Below are 17,422 nucleotides of genomic sequence, written 5' to 3'. Positions count from 1 at the left end.
TGTTTTTTGGAATATGGGAGGAAACCGGAGTACCCGCAGAAAACCCACACATGCACAAGGAGAACATGCAAACTCCACACAGAGATGGCAGAGAATGGAATTGAACCCTGGTCTCCTAGCTGTGAGGTCTGCGCGCTAACCACTCGACCGCCGTGCCGCCCATCCCTGTTTATATTTTTCCCATTATCCATGTTATTCCCTCTACCGACGGGATGCTGATTGCTTTGTAAGCGATATTACACAAAAGCCACCATCATCAAATTAAATAATATAGGAAAGGAAATTTTATAGAGCAGTGGCCCATTAAATTAAATTAACCCGAAACTATTAACATTGAAAATGGTGTTTAAAACAATGAAAAAGTGAAATCAGGAAGTCATGCATATAATATTCTTAATTATGATGAACTACTATAAGGATGAAAAACTAATTCACAGCGGCCATTGTTTCAACAGCGTGCCGCTACGCTTATGTATGAAGCTCAAAAGCTAGTTCTCAATGCTGATCATTTACCATTGTGTTCCGTTTATGTTATGCATGACCTCAAATGAGTGAAGTATCAATGTAAAGATTATTCATACTTTACAGCATAAATCAGGGCTCGACAATAACGATGTACCGATGGCCCGGGGAAAGTTAAAAAAAAATTCGGGCAAGTAAATCCAATCAGTGATATTCCCGTCGGGCAAGTTCACTTTGGCAAGAGTTTTTTTTTAAAAGCGGTTCTTGTTGGGTGTTGGTAAAACACGGACTGCGTAATTCCGATGGTAATTTGCAAACCAATCCTTGCAAATCTTGAAATGGACCAATCAGAATCGTTTATTTAGACCAGAGGTAGGGAACCTATGGCTCGGGAGCCAGGTAGGGCTCTTTTGATGACTGTATCTGGCTCTCAAGCATTTCTTACCACAATAAAAATGTATTTTTGCTAACATTTTAAAGTAAACATCACAGAAATCACTGTTAAAAATAATATTAAAAATCAAAACTTTCTTATGCATTTTAATTCGTCCATCTATTTTCTACTGCAATATGGCCGACTATATCCATCTTTCTTGATGATATTTTCCAGGTCAAACTTGATTATTACTGGATAATGCGGTAGTCTACCTCGGTCATTGAGATGTCAACATGTAAATGTAAACTTTCCTCCTTTAGTCAAATAGCTAAAGCTGCAGAACCAACCCTTCTGGTGAAGATGGCCAAAAGAATTAAATATACATAGTACGGTGCAAAACCATGCAGCAGCAGAAGTTGTATTAATGGCAACAAGTATTTGATTTCTTATTAGACACTGCGCTGGTCACGAAAGTGTGCTGGCCACACCCCATTGGCGTGGGGTAGTGTGCCTGGTCTACACAATTAGAGCCCATTATATCTAAAACTGTTGGTCTTACATAAAAATGCACACATTTTATTGCATTCAATGTTTAAAAAAATGTATATGGCTCTCACAGATACACATTTTTAAATATCTGGCCTTCATGGCTCTCTTAGCCAAAAAGGTTCCCGACCCCTGATTTAGACCGTGGTCCGCAGTCCACAGTCCGCGTTTGTTCACGATCAACCAATCAGCGATGGTTTGACTAGGAAAACATCTATCATGGCGTCCCTGCCAACATCGTCTAATTCTTCAACAACTTCTGAAGAAAAACACCAAAAACTGATAAAACAGTGCCTCCTAAACAAGTATTTTATTAGCAAATCAGCCAATCAAATGATGGCACAGATGAGTGAATCACTTTGCTGTGACAATTTGAAGTGGTCACAATGAAACACCACCCATTAGATCCAATACCAAGTGCTGATTTTGCACAAGCTACAAAATCTAGTGCTTCCATTTCTCTGTGTATTTTTCTCACCTTTGCTTCACAAATTATTGTTTGACTATTGAGCATTATTTTTTCTGGATTAAAATCACTTTACTAGTACACAAATGTGTTTATTCAATAATGTTTCATTGTGGTGCACAACTTATACTCTTGACAGTCCAGATGTCCATGCAACGTCATGATCTATGTAGGAAAACAACCACAAGAAATGATAATCATTTTATCTTTATTTGAGATTTTCATTTTGATGCCACAAAAATGGGATGATATCATTATGGCAGTCTTTTCATTTTACATGGGGCAAGTTCGGGCAAGTAGTTCTCACCTTAAGGATTCCCCATGGGAAAGTCATTTTTGTTTTTAATGCAGAGCCCTGATAAATATCTGGTAATTGCAGTGTTGATATTTCAGATACTATAATCTAATCAGATCTATAATAGATCGATACTTTATATAGAAGGTCTCAGTGTTTTTCTTGTGGTTGGAATTGTCTTGTTTTTCTAAAATTAGTTTGGTTGACCTTGAGCTGTACTGTATATGTATGTGTACATTGATACGAGAGTCATGTTGAACTCTGCCCCCCATTGCCCACCCCTTCCACTACTTACATCCTCCCGCTGATCTATGCCCCCCCCTCACTTCATTGCACTATTGTACATATTACTGTAATATATTGTTACATTCATAGATCATACTGTTTATAATTTATATAATCTGCAATAACCATACTCTAGTCACTTCATTGCAATACTGTACATATTACTGTTATTATATATTGTCACATCCATACTGTTTATTATCTGTATAATCTACAATAGCCATATTATAGTCATTTATATCCCTGTACATATCCTCACTGTATTATAGTCATAGACTGTTATAGTTTTTTACATAGATCTGTACATTTTTTTTCTACATTTACTTACTACTAAGGTACTTATAAAATTGCACTTCTGGTTGGATGCTAACTGCATTTTGTTGCCCTGTACCAGTGACATGAGCAATAACAATAAAGTTGAATCCAATCTAATCTAATCTAATCTAATCTAATCTAATCTAATCTAATCTAATCTAATCTAATCTAATCTAATCTAATCTAATCTAATCTAATGTAGCAGTTACAAGACCATACTGCACCCTGTACTGGGGTTCCACCTTTGTAAACGTTTACCATTTAACGCAAACCTTGAATTACATAATATCATATACACAAGCCTCAAGATGCTGATGGCAGCATCTGCAGAGATTATACTTTGCCGAGTCTCCAGAAGAACATCACACCCACACTTTAGAATAATCAACACAAAACCTACCCGGATAAAATGGCATAGCTGTTTGTTTGAATACAAATTCCCAGATCAATGTTCTACTGGTGGCCAACGGTACCTGCAGGCATTTCACGGGAATCGATTCCGCTTAGTTAACCTTGGCACAAGGCTAAGGGTGTTTCGTTATAGTGGGCCCAGGGTGCCTCCATCGCGACATGAAACAAAATACCACACCAAAATGTCACATCACTGACTCACTTTTGCGCCATCTGGATGCTATTATGCAAAGTCACGAGCAAGAGAGGCTGTTGAAAGCAAAAGGAAAATTTTAGCATGAGTAATATAGGGGTGATAACTAACACACCGCACAGCCTCCGTCATGATTGCTTTACAGTTAATGCAGCCACGTGTTTGACTGACACATCAAAAAAAAAAACAAAGCTGCATCTTAAGCAAAGTGATATGAATATAAATAGGGACCCTACTTAACCCAACAATCTGGATAGCATGTCAATCACCGTTAATCAGCTGTATGACCAAACCGCAGCAGTGCAATGTATGATGATGACGGTAATAAGTAACCATGGTCGCCGACACATGGGATGAAGGTTATTTGAAAATGTCATCTCTGGTGGCAAAGCGGGTGACAGCGTTGTGGTGAGTTCAGCAACCTTTTGGCTTGTGGAGGTCAGAGCTTGTGCAGGGACTCTTTCTGAAAACGTTTTAATTAGTCCCCAGATTAGAAAGTGGCTGAACATGGCTGCCCAGGCTCTTAATGAGTAATATTTTATTTCCTATTCATTGAGTGAGTTTCTACGGACAGTTCTCGACTGAGTGTGAAATCAACAGCTTTTATAAGAGGGATTCAAGCGAAATGTTATGATATTCATATGTCAATGTGTTGCATTAAGCAAAGGTCTGGATTCCAGTCATAATTTTGATGACGTTGGACATGACTTGACAGCATCATTGAAGACTTGCAAATCGATTTGTAATGCTTTGGTTTTTAATCTGATTACTTGAGCTGGAAACCTCATATTACAAATATACAACATAAGAAATACACAGAAATATTTCAATATTGAACAAAGCAAAATTTGTTCTCAATCAGAAATCACTCCACACTCTTTATTGCTCTCTGGTTCTACCATATCTTACTTATTGTGTGGAAATATGGGCTAATAACTATAAAAGCAATCTTCACTCGATGTAAATGTACTGCAAAAAAGGTCAGTAAGGATAATTCATAATGCCGCCTACAGAGAACATACTAACTCTAATACTTCAACTTGCTGATATAGTTCATCTTCAAACAGCTAAAATAATGCATAAGGCTAAAAATAACCAATTAGACATAATGTGTACCATAGTAAGTGTCAATATAGTGATATATATAGCACATCATGACTGGTTCAAGACTCTTCATCCTTGTATTTAGCAAACATCAACTGCTTGTATTGTTTCTTGAATTGGCTCATCGTTGTGCATTGTTTGAGGTCCTTACTCAATCCATTCCATAGTTTGATTCCACATACTGAAATGCTATGGCTTTTTAACGTAGTCCTAGCATAGAAGTGTTTCAAATGTACTTCTTCCCTGAGATCATATTTCTCCTCTCTTGTAGAGAAGTATTGGATGACATTTTTAGCTAATTGGTAATTTTTTAGCCTTATGCATTATTTTAGCTGTTTGAAGATTAACTACATGAGCAAGTTTAAGTATTTGATTTTGCCAACTTTAGCAGTTGTTTATCACCTGCAAAAGGTGCAGACTAGATTGGGTTAGTAGCTAAATTCCAGTAGACTTGGTTACTCTGCTCGATCGATCCATCAATCATGACAGGAAGCTGCTGGGTCCTTGGACTGCTGTCTTTGTATCACCAATTTTGTGCTTGAACATTGCAGTGCCTAATCCCAATGAGCAACTGTCCTGTTATCATGGCTCCAAATACCTGTAGATGATTTTGAGATCCTCAACAGAGAGAATAATTGCCAGGCACATTACCCTCCACTTCCCCCCAACTGTCAATCATGCGGTCAACTTTCTTTCAGGACAGACAGAACTTCTTGTTGAGAGCCAGCAAGAGAATTTGTTGTGGAATGGGCGGATTGTGCCTTTCCTAACATACCTTGTTGTAGTTGGAATCACCATCTTTAAGATGCTATTTTGTACAGACAGGATGTAGTAGTTTTTAGTCGTGTCCGGTTAAACTATGATATTATGACTTATTATTACTTTGAGTCCGAATCTGACAGAATTCTTTTTGATGAGTTTTGTGATACGGATTAACTTCATGCTATTTTCCAAACAGTTCTGTAGGCCAAAGCCTGGTGTTTGGACGTGTGCTTGAAATTGTTATTTAGACTTTGGGGGTGATATTGTCAGTATTTTATAGAATGAAACAAATGTTCATTGTTGTGAAGAAACATGATAATTTTGCAGAGGTCTTTTATATTTGTGGTTTTTTTTTTGTTCAGCTTAGCATACAGTAAACCTCGGATATATCGGATTCAATTGTTCCCACTGGTTTTATCCGATATAAGCGAAATCCGTTATATGCGTATACCGGAAAATGTCAGTTTTACGCATATATCGGATTTATATCCGGTATATGCGTAAATCGGATTTTATCCGTTATAAAAAGGCACTTCCTTGACTATGTTTCCAATGTACCCGGACGCGCAGGCAACGCTGCAAACGCTGCAAATGATGTTGTATAGCGGCCTGTCACGATTCGGCGAATCGGAGCGTCACGATGCGGCCATCCGATATATGCGAGGGAAATTTAATGGAAATGCATTGGAACGGGACTGGAGATTTTGTCCGAAATAGGCGAAATCCGTTATAAAAAATCCGATATATGCAATGAATTTTTATTGGAAATGCATTACAGAAAAATCGGTTCTTTTTTATCTGTCCGTTGTGAGCGAATTTCCGATATCTCCGAGGTTTACTGTATATTGACCTTGGTTGTAGCATCTTTAATGTAGAAAAAGTATCCAAGCAGCCTTCCGTTTTTCTGTTTGCAACCCTCGATGGAAAAGGTTCTGATCCACAGTAACTCTAACAAATTGTCAATTCAAGTATCAAAAGAGAGAAATATACGACAAACCCGCAAAGGAACCTTCTGAAGACACATGCCATCTATTTCCATACACGCTGCAAATATTGAAACACATGATACGGGGAGCGACAGGCCCCCCCCAATCCTCTTGTCATTTGTGTGAAAGATGTAAATGGATGTTTCAGCAGTTGCCTCTAATGCATTTTTAAACAGGCACAGCAACAGATAGCAAATGAAGTGTCACAAGCACAACTCTGTGATCGCAGTCCCCCTCACCCCCCAATCTATCTGTCCTTCTTCTTGTGCCGACGTACAAACCAACAATGATAGCCATGCACGTATTCCTACACACCGCCGAGAATAGCTGTCATTCATCAACTTCCTTAGAGCAATGGGCTTTCTAAAGTCGCCCATCTTTCATCTAAAGCACCTCCGCGCGGCCGCGTCCAGCTCAGCTGGTGCTGCACTAGCGGTCGCCCTGCACAGTAGGACAATGGATGATTTAGAGATACGCTTGTTTACTCTGAGTGCGAATTACGGTAAAGCAACTGTGCTTCCCATATGACAATACAGCAGAGTGCTGGTGTTGATTAGACCAGGGGTGGGCAAACTTTTTGACTCGTGGGCCGCATTGATTTAACAAAATTGACGGGGGGCCAGACTATATATTTTAAACATATAATTCTAACAGTCCACCTGGAATGATTGTATCTGTAAAGGTGTCATGCAACCTGCTATATGTGCTTGTGTGCTTTTTTTCAGGAGCACTTTGTAAACAGCAGATCACATCAAATAAACAAATTGATTAAAAAAATAACTACCTAAACCATCAAAAGGTTGGCTAAAGCCATGATGTCAGGTCGTATGTTAAGTTTCAATGAAATACTTTGGAAAGAACGTGCGGGCCATATTTAAACACTTGGCGGGCCGGATGTGGCCCCCGGGCCGTAGTTTGCCCACCCCTGACCTAAACCATCAAAAGGTTGGCTAAAGCCATGATGTCAGGTCGTATGTTAAGTTTCAATGAAATACTTTGGAAAGAACGTGCGGGCCATATTTAAACACTTGGCGGGCCGGATGTGGCCCCCGGGCCGTAGTTTGCCCACCCCTGACCTAAACCATCAAAAGCCATGATGTCAGGTCGTATGTTAAGTTTCAATGAAATACTTTGGAAAGAACGTGCGGGCCATATTTAAACACTTGGCGGGCCGGATGTGGCCCCCGGGCCGTAGTTTGCCCACCCCTGACCTAAACCATCAAAAGGTTGGCTAAAGCCATGATGTCAGGTCGTATGTTAAGTTTCAATGAAATACTTTGGAAAGAACGTGCGGGCCATATTTAAACACTTGGCGGGCCGGATGTGGCCCCCGGGCCGTAGTTTGCCCACCCCTGGATTAGACTGATGCCATGCATACAGAGAAGCCACGAGCATAGAACTCCTGCACAATTCCCAATGTGGAATATACAGTATCCAACAGTAACAAGATGACAAAAACATAAGAATATACTGAAAGATGGAGGAACGGAAGGCGGCTTACCGAGATATAAATGCCACATTTTTATTGCTTTCTGAAGTTGATGTGTTTCGCCCCGTATTTAAGAAACCCAGCAGGGACAATCAAACATTATTCAATTTCCTGACATCAGTCAGGCCGTTTTGTTTTCTACATTTATCTTAGAATTAATTGATTTTGTTTCCATTTTAGTGATAACAGCCAGAGCTATAAAGTGGTACATGAGCTTAATGGCCAGTCTAAATCATCACTGTCAACGTTCTGCTTTATTTTTAACCGTTGCTATGTTTAAATTCTTGCTAAATCATAGATTGTAAAAAACATCCGATGCATCAAACCTGGACTTGGATGTTGTAACAATGCATGTTTTTTTTTTTTGTTGTTTTTTTTTTGCATGCCACCGACTTTCCCTTTACTGTCCATAATTGCTCAGCAGGGACTATGCTACAAAAACAGAAAACAGAAATGGTCTAAAACCTAAAACAGACAAACAACCTTAAACACATCCCACAGGAAAATGCTGCACTTTAACACAAATTCAGCAAATGCCAAAAAAAAACAGTAAAAAGTTGGAATTAAAAAGTCAGTTCCAGACGATACACTATATTTTATATATATATATATAAATATATATATACACTACTGCTCAAAAGTTTGGGATCACTTGGACATTTTATTGGCTAATCTGAGATATGGCTTTTTCTTGGCAATCCTGCCATGAATTCCAGCATCCTGAAGTGGGCGCTTCCCTGTTGATACTGACACTGGTGATTGACGGCTACTATTTAGTGCAGCTGCCAGGTGACGACCTGTGAGGCGTCTTTGTCTTAAACTACACACTCTCACATATTTGTCTTCTTGCACAGTTGTGCAGCGTTTTTCTGTCCTTGTTAGACCCGGTTTGTGCTGCTCTCTGAAGGGAGTAGTTAACAGCATGGTAAGAGATTTTAGTTTTAGTTTAGATTTTTTAGATGGGTTTTCTAATCATCTATTAGCCTTATAAAATGAGGAACTTGGATTAGCAACCATACCAGGAGATTGACATTGTTGATAGTAGGCCTCTATGCAAAAATGTAGATCCTTCTTTGAAAATCATCTGATTCATTTTCATTGTTTGTGAAATGGATAAAAATGTTTGTGAAATGAAAAAAATTGATTGTGAAATGCATGAAAATGTGTTTTTCTTTGGAAAACTAAGACATTTGCAGGTAATGGTAATGATTTGAACATGCATCAGATTACAAATGAGTGCATCCCATAATCAGTTCACAGTTCCACATGTCCAAAAGGAGTAGGAAGAAGCAAAGCTTATTAAATCCTACCCCTCCATCTGGTACGTTTACAATCAGTAACTGTTACATTTGTTCACTTCCTGCTTTCCATATTACAGTTTAAAGTTTTTTTTGTTTTTTTTTTTGTTTTTTTTAATAATGCACTTTGTACCGAAGTACGAGGTGATATGAGCATCCAATGACATAATGGGTACCATAGTAAGTGTCAATATAGTGATATATATAGCACATCATGACTGGTTCAAGACTCTTCATCCTTGTATTTAGCAAACATCAACTGCTTGTATTGTTTCTTGAATTGGCTCATCGTTGTGCATTGTTTGAGGTCCTTACTCAATCCATTCCATAGTTTGATTCCACATACTGAAATGCTATGGCTTTTTAACGTAGTCCTAGCATAGAAGTGTTTCAAATGTACTTCTTCCCTGAGATCATATTTCTCCTCTCTTGTAGAGAAGTATTGGATGACATTTTTTAGGTAATTGGTTATTTTTAGCCTTATGCATTATTTTAGCTGTTTGAAGATTAACTATGTAAGCAAGTTTAAGTATTTGTGATTTTAGAAATATATTTTTTTTATGCAGACATGGGGCAAACTACACTCTTTATTTCGAAGAACGGTCACAGAATTGTGTTCCGTGTGTGGAGAATGTGTATTTAAGGTGCTTCTGGTATTTTTCCACTCTGAACCTTTGCGTGGTCACCGAGCAGTGTAAAAACCTCCTTACATTGAATAATTGCCAGGCACATTACCCTCCTTCTACTTCCCCCAACTGTCAATCATGCGGTGAACTTTCTTTCAGGGCAGACAGGATCCCCAACCCGAACTTCTTGTTGAGAAGTTTGGACTGGTGAGATTGTGCCTTTCCCAACATACCTTGTTGTAGTTGGAATCACCATCTTTAAGATGCTATTTTGTACAGACAGGATGTAGTAGTTTTTAGTCGTGTCCGGTTAAACTATGATATTTATTTATCGTTGTGCATTGTTTGAGGTCCTTACTCAATCCATTCCATAGTTTGATTCCACATACTGAAATGCTATGGCTTTTTAACATAGTCCTAGCATAGAAGTGTTTCAAATGTACTTCTTCCCTGAGATCATATTTCTCCTCTCTTGTAGAGAAGTATTGGATGACATTTTTAGCTAATTTGTTATTTTTAGCCTTATGCATTATTTTAGCTGTTTGAAGATGAACTATATCAGCAAGTTGAAGTATTTGTGATTTTAGAAATAAGGAGTTAGTATGTTCTCTGTAGGCGGCATTATGAATTATCCTTACTGGCCTTTTTTCTATAAGTTCTATGTTGTTCTGCAAGATTTCTGTCATGAATGTGTTTTGAGTGTTGCATTCTGCTTTTGCATTTGTTTTTGATCCTACAGCCAAAATAGCCAAATAAATAAAAGGCTGCTGGGATGCTTTAATATTACTTTGCAGAGTTATTGTCGCATTATTTCATTGCCTACCAAATTGTGTATGTATTAAGGCACCATATTCAGACAGGAAATGAATAGATTTTTGAAGGCTTTGCATTACCGTGCCTGTTTTTTTTTTCTATGAAAACCTTGTTTGCACGACACATCTTTTTAAACGTTTCTTTCTTGTAGCTTCTGACCTTGGCTCTGCTTTATGTGACCTTGCCTTGCCCAGATCCACACATCCTGCTTTTCTTATCATATTTATTTTGTTTCATTATCATGATTGCAGAAAGTAATCATGGTTATAAAGGGATACATTGCACCTAAATGGTATGACAGTTTCAATTATGCAAATTCTGCATTTTTTTTTACAATAGATACAATGCAATTTCTACACTTAGATACAACTACAATCGATTAAAAAAAAACACTGGTAAAACATCCCTGTCATAATCATCCTCATGCTTTAATTCTCTGTATTATGATTGATACAGAGCATTTTCTCCATGAACACTGAACAGATCTTCCGTTGCTTTTGTCATTGCAGGTACCCATCAGCACAACTATAACCATGTGGCTCTAGGTAGCCCCATACGCACACCAAAGAACGGTAAGACAAACTAGTGGGGGAGGGCAGTGTTCATACGAGTTACTGACCTAACTAGAGTGAAAAAACAGTTCCACGTCTTTCTTGAACTGAAAAGATCCTTTATTAATTTGGAGAACTGTATTATTCCCGTCTCAGAGTTATGAGCAAGAAGCAGTCACTGACTATTTTGGTAAAAATACGGTAATTGGCTTAAGGTCGACTTGTCCGTTTGGTTGACAACTGCAACGCTGTATGAACAAACGTCTTAGAACAAAGCAACCTCATACATTTCGATGCTACATGGTTGTATTTATTTCGTTTTATCAAAGCCGTCACTCAGTTGTTTATCCTAACAGTTATTATTGTCAGAAACTGGTCACTAATTGGCTGATGGAGCATGTTGAGGAAAAGAAGACCACGACTGTGACTATTGTCAACATTCCAAAAATCCCTAGTGGAATTCCTCAAGCACAAAGCTGAACAGAGCTTATTTTAAAATATTTAAAGTGTTTTTGTTTGTTAGAATATTTGGTCAATGTCATGATTGATTGTTTGATGATTGGGAAATTGACCATCTCTCAATTTCAGATGCAAAAAGATTTTGGCTTTTGAAGGTTTTTGGAATTTCACTCGGCAAAAAATTACTTTGTAATCCAGCAGGGCAAAATGTAAAATATTGCAGTTTTTCCAACTGGTCTTAACATTTGATCAGGTGTGTGTATTCATATCCTGTATATAGAGTCCTATAATAATGGGGCGACTACTAACAGGCTTCAAATCAAATCACTATTGCAAGTCCACTACCAAGACCCCCCCAGTGGACTGTGACAAACACACAATAACAGCTCACAGATACGTTTTATATTTTTACATTTTTGACAGAGGACCTTCTTTGCAAGCCATTTTGAATGTGAAGCAGCTTTTGTCCTTGTCATCGTCAGCATGACACTGATCTTGTTTTTTTTTTTTTTTTTTTTTTTTTTGGTTTTGTTAGCCCACCGATCGTTGAGGCGTGGTAAGTTGAACAACAATCCCCTTTCTGTTCCCATACACCATTATTCTTTTTGTTATCAAACTCATAAAAACATGTTCTACTATGTGGACATGGAGGTATAAACTCCTAAAAACACCAGGTTCTTTGTGTAATGTGCAAGTTAGGTCGCCCCGTTCCTCTCTACTGGACAATGCGGGCACACTTTTTTGTCTAATCCACTTGTGCCTGTCCATTGGTGTTTCAACGGGAAGGCGAGTCTTCCCAAACAATGGCTTCTTCTTCGCTAGCCAAAGGCTGAGCTGCACTGGAGTTGTTGTGTGCCTCACTTTTAATGTTTACTAATGTGCCAATGTACCAAAGAAATCAAACTACAAATACATTTCTTGTACCATTACCCCCCTTCATACGTACCATTTAGGCTGTTTTGAAACTGTGGGTTATTAGTGGGTAACATATTTCTTCCAAAAAGTTGTCAATTGGCAAAAAAAATAATTGTGTCATCTTATAAAACAAAAAAGAAAACAAATCTCGTCATGTAATCCGGAGTGCTTGTATGATGTGGGATCATCAGGGCGCTGTGGGGTCCATTACATCTCCTGCAGGATTCATTCTTCGTATTTGATGGTGCTTATTGCTAATCCGCCTGCGTGCCTTTGCCACATTTTCAGATTGCACACAATGAATTTGGGATGAGGATTTTTCACAGCAGCACATTTGTGCATTCGGTTGGTATGGTTTTAACGGCAAAAACGAAAAAAAAAAAATTTGGAAATTCTTCACATGTGTATGTTTGCCTGAGAGACATCCTGAGATAGTCACATGACTATCACATGACAGCACTCCCAATGTTTCCTCTGGTCCTGTAGGGACGTTATGAATTAAAGTCAAGCACAAAGTCAGCCGATACCAATTAGAACCTTTTTTTCCTGAATATTTTGACTTTACTCTAAATTGTTTTTCGTTCGTTTTTTTTGCATTTTTGCATCTTGAAAATATTTCAGTTTTCTTCCTGCAATTTTTTTTTTCAGTAAATATAACCTTATTTCCATGATATTTGAACTTTACTCTCATAATACTAACTTTTTCTGCCTAATTTTCCAATTTTTATTATATAATATTTCATCTTTATACGACTGAGATGACATTATCTGTCCTCATAATATTTTAACATTAGTCTCATAATGCTAACTTTTTCTGCCTCATTTTCCAAAATGTGTTTTTTTCTCATAATATTGTGACTTTATTTTTTTCTTTAATATTTCATCTTTATACTACTAAGATGACATTATCTGTCCTCATAATATTTGAACTTTACTCTCATAATGCTAACTTTTTCTGCCCAATTTTCCAAAATGTGTTTTTTCTTATAATATTATGACTTAATTTTTTCTTTAATATTTCATCTTTATACGACTAAGATGTCATTATCTGTTCTCATAATATTTGAACTTTACTCTCATTATAGTAACTTTTTCTGCCTAATTTTCCAAAATAAGATGACATTATCGGTCCTCATAATATTACGATCTTGTAAAATTACAACTCAGCCGCAAGCCCCCGGGCTGCACTTTGGACACCCCTGCCTAATTTTCCAAAATGTGTTTGTTTCTTATAATATTATGACTTTATTTTTTTCTTTAATATTTCATCTTTATACGACTAAAATGACATTATCTGTCCTCATAATATTACAATCTTGTAAAATTACAACTCAGCCGCAAGCCACAAATGGCCCCCGGGCTGCACTTTGGACACCCCTGCCTAATTTTCCAAAATTTGTTTGTTTCTTATATTATGATTTAATTTTTTTCCTTAATATTTAATCTTTATATGACCAATATGACATTATTTGTCCTCATAATATTTTAACTTTACTCTCATAATACTAACTTTTTCTGACAAATTTTCCAAAATGAGTTTTTTTCTTATAATATTATGACTTTATTTTGTTCCTTAATATTTCATCTTTATACTACTAAGATGACATTATCTGTCCTCATAATAATTTAACTTTACTCTCATACTAACTTTTTCTGCCCAATTTTCCAAAATGTGTTTTTTTCTCATAATATTTTGACTTTTTCTTTAATATTTCATCTTTATACTACTAAGATGACATTACCTGTCCTCATAATATTTTAACTTTACTCTCATAATACTAACTTTTTCTGCCTATTTTTTTCTGCCTAAAATGTGTTTTTTTTCTTATAATATTATAACTTTTTATGAATAAGATGACATTATCTGTCCTCATAATATTACGATCTTGTAAAATTACAACTCAGCCGCAAGCCACAAATGGCACCCGGGCTGCACTTTGGACACCCCTGGGTTAAAGCCACTCTGTGTGTGGTCAGTGGAAGTGATCGATATTGAAATGGAGAGCGGGACAGTTTGTACAGCTTCGGTAAAATCATCCCTTATTGATGCAGACACACGCATCCTTCCACTACCCCCCCGTTGCCAGCCCCCCCCACCCTCCGCCATCCTTGCAAAGCTTTTTCACTCAGCTATTTTCTTCCCTTGTCGTCATTCCGCTACGGCCTCATCCTTTTTTAAACTGTCCTTATCTCCATCTTCTTCCCGTTTTATCCGGTCATCGGAGGCTGGTCTGGAGCCGCACCCATGACTGCTGCAAGCTGACATGGGGGAGCCAGATAGAGCAAGCGCGAGTGGGGAAAATGAGAGTAAACAGACCAGAAAGAATTAAGGAGCAAAAGTGGGTGGCAGCATGGTCGGCTAGATAAGACCGACAGAGCATGTAAACCCGGCATTGGACGTTGGAGCACAGATATGTGAGTTTGTGGGAAGGAGTGATAAAGAGAAAGATGAGAGTGGGCTTTGGTCCAGTATCCTTCCTTGTGTCCTTCTTCCTGGCATCACATCACGCTGCTTCCAGCCAGAGCAGGCGTTGCTCCCTGATCACATGACAGCGCTGTCACAAAAGCAGGGTCACTCTCCAGGCTCACATCTGTTGTTTGTTGTCGCTATCTGTTTGTGTTTTCTTTCATCTTTTGGACCAGTCTTTTCTCCCGTAGCGTCCTGTCATTTGTCCAATCCGCCCTGCAGCAAACACACACTGACTTTCCTGATATTTGATGACCTTTGACCCCAATCCAATCCCAGCCACTGTCGCTTTTACACCTGCAACCATTCCCTAAGGCTGAACATACAGTACGTGTACATTAGGGTGCATCGAATTTGAATGGGAAATTTTAAATTCATAATATCAATTTGGCTGGCATTCTATTTTTTTTTATGAACATAAAAATGTCTTTTGCAAAGTTTTGAGGAAATCCATTGAGATTTAGGGGTGCCATCTCACACATAAACTTTTATAAAATTTCGGAAAATGCGCAATTTCTAGTCTAATTGCCCAAAAGTTGACGTGGAAATGTTGAGTACAATGAACTTCTATACAGCATCATTTTCTATAGGGTTATCAAAGGGCTAGATAATGTTATAATAGCTAGATAATGTTAGCTACAGTAGAGGCAATGAGCACTAAACAGTGCCTAAAATAATAAATGGACAAGTGTATATCACATTATGTAGTACTACAGTACTACTCTCAATAAATATGAGGCATCAGTAATACTGTCTACTCTATATTACTCTTGTTGATGTTATGCTAGCTCAGCTATTAGCTAACTGTCATTAGCAAACTGTAGCTAGCTAATGTTAGCTACAGTAGAGGCAATGAGCACTAAACAGTGCCTAAAATAATAAATGGACAAGTGTATATCACATTATGTAGTACTACAGTACTACTCTCAATAAATATGAGGCATCAGTAATACTGTCTACTCTATATTACTCTTGTTGATGTTATGCTTGCTCAGCTATTAGCTAACTGTCATTAGCGAACTGTACTAGCTAATGTTAGCTACAGTAGAGGCAATGAGCACTAAATACCTATAAATATGACTACAAATCATTCAAATTACAAAGACAAAACCGCAAATTTGATAGTAATATGTAATAGGAGTATAAATACCAACAAAAACATAAATATCACCTTAGAGTTCTTGAGCTGCAGTCTTTGCTGACCTCAAATCTCCATGGCGACCATTGAACTGTTCACCACTTTATTCCACAAAAACAGATGTATGGTGGCACCCCTAAATAATCATGTATCCCTTGGATTAGTGTAATGACCCATGGACCCTTGGCCTACATTATTAGTCAAACAGATTGAAATATGTAGTATTCCGGTGACTACACACCACACTTACACTTACATTAAGTAAGTCAGCCATGGATGCAGAGTGGAAAAAAAAGTTTTCCTCCCCTTCCGTGTGGAAGTGGTAAATTGCAAAACTTCTATAACTCTGGCAAAGTAAAGTCAGGAAGTCCCATCCTTGTTCGATACCGTCCTTTTTCACTGATATCGCCCGATTTTTTCCTGAATATTTTGACTTTACTCTGAATTGTTTTTCGTCCATTTTTTGCATTTTCAAAATATTTCCGTTTTCTTCCTGCAAATTTTCTTTCAGTAAATATAACCTTATTTCCTTGATATTTTAACTTTACTCTCGTAATACTAACTTTTCTGCCTAATTTTCCAATTTTTATTATATAATATTTCATCTTTATACGACTAAGATTATCTGTCCCCATAATATTTGAACTTTACTCTCATAATACTAACTTTTTCTGCCTAATTTTCCAAAATGTGTTTTTTTCTTATAATATTATGACTTTATTTTTTTCTTTAATATTTCATCTTCATACTACTAAGATTACATTATCTGTCCTCATGTAAAACATGTACATTATTAGTCAAACAGATTGAAATATGTAGTATTCTGGTGACTACATTGGTGAGACATTATCTTACATTAACTTAACTTGTATGTCAGCCATTGATGCAGAGTGGAAAAAAAGTTTTCTTCCCCTTCCGTGTGTGGAAGTGGTAAATTATTGTCTTCTTACTCTGTCCTTCTTTCCCACTCCGTCAGCTGAATTTGCACAGAAATTAGTTCCTGAATCATTTGGTGTTCCTTCATATGTACGTGCCATTAGCCACGTTTACATGAGCAGTTTTTCTCTTTCCAAATGGAATCGTTCCGAATGACCTTTCCGAAAGCAATGGTATACATGGAAAGGAATATTCCAATTGCGTGTCTACAAGCGCCGCATATACATTCCATAGTTTGATTCCACATACTGAAATGCTATGGCTTTTTAACATAGTCACATAAAGTGTTTCAAATGTACTTCTTCCCTGAGATCATATTTCTCCTCTCTTGTAGAGAAGTATTGGATTACATTTTTAGCTAATTGGTTATTTTTAACCTTATGCATTATTTTAGCTGTTTGAAGATGAACTATATCAGCAAGTTGAAGTATTTGTGATTTTAGAAATAAGGAGTTAGTATGTTCTCTGTAGGCGGCATTATGAATTATCCTTACTGACCTTTTTTGCAGTACATTTGTAGGTTGGATTG

The 17,422-nt window shown here is 37.5% G+C and overlaps 1 protein-coding gene across 6 annotated transcripts in view; it reads left to right on the top strand.

The window, feature by feature from the left end:
* The window catches only part of LOC131109241 (protein shisa-6), a 96,921-nt gene that overhangs the window by 66,857 nt on the left and 12,642 nt on the right, over positions 1-17,422 (top strand). For 3 of the 6 annotated variants that reach the window (XM_058060979.1, XM_058060977.1, XM_058060976.1), the window contains exons 5-6: positions 10,937-10,999; positions 11,973-11,993. The exons of 1 other annotated variant lie outside the window; for it this stretch is intronic. In XM_058060979.1, the coding sequence (XP_057916962.1) occupies positions 10,937-10,999; positions 11,973-11,993 (84 nt within the window). The remainder of the gene's footprint in view (positions 1-10,936; positions 11,000-11,972; positions 11,994-17,422) is intronic. 2 more of the 6 variants (XM_058060980.1, XM_058060978.1) reach the window with 1 other exon arrangement.

The sequence above is a fragment of the Doryrhamphus excisus genome, chromosome 22 (assembly GCF_030265055.1).
Source record: "Doryrhamphus excisus isolate RoL2022-K1 chromosome 22, RoL_Dexc_1.0, whole genome shotgun sequence".
Lineage (NCBI taxonomy): Eukaryota > Metazoa > Chordata > Actinopteri > Syngnathiformes > Syngnathidae > Doryrhamphus > Doryrhamphus excisus.
This window is presented reverse-complemented; position numbering and strand designations above follow the sequence as displayed.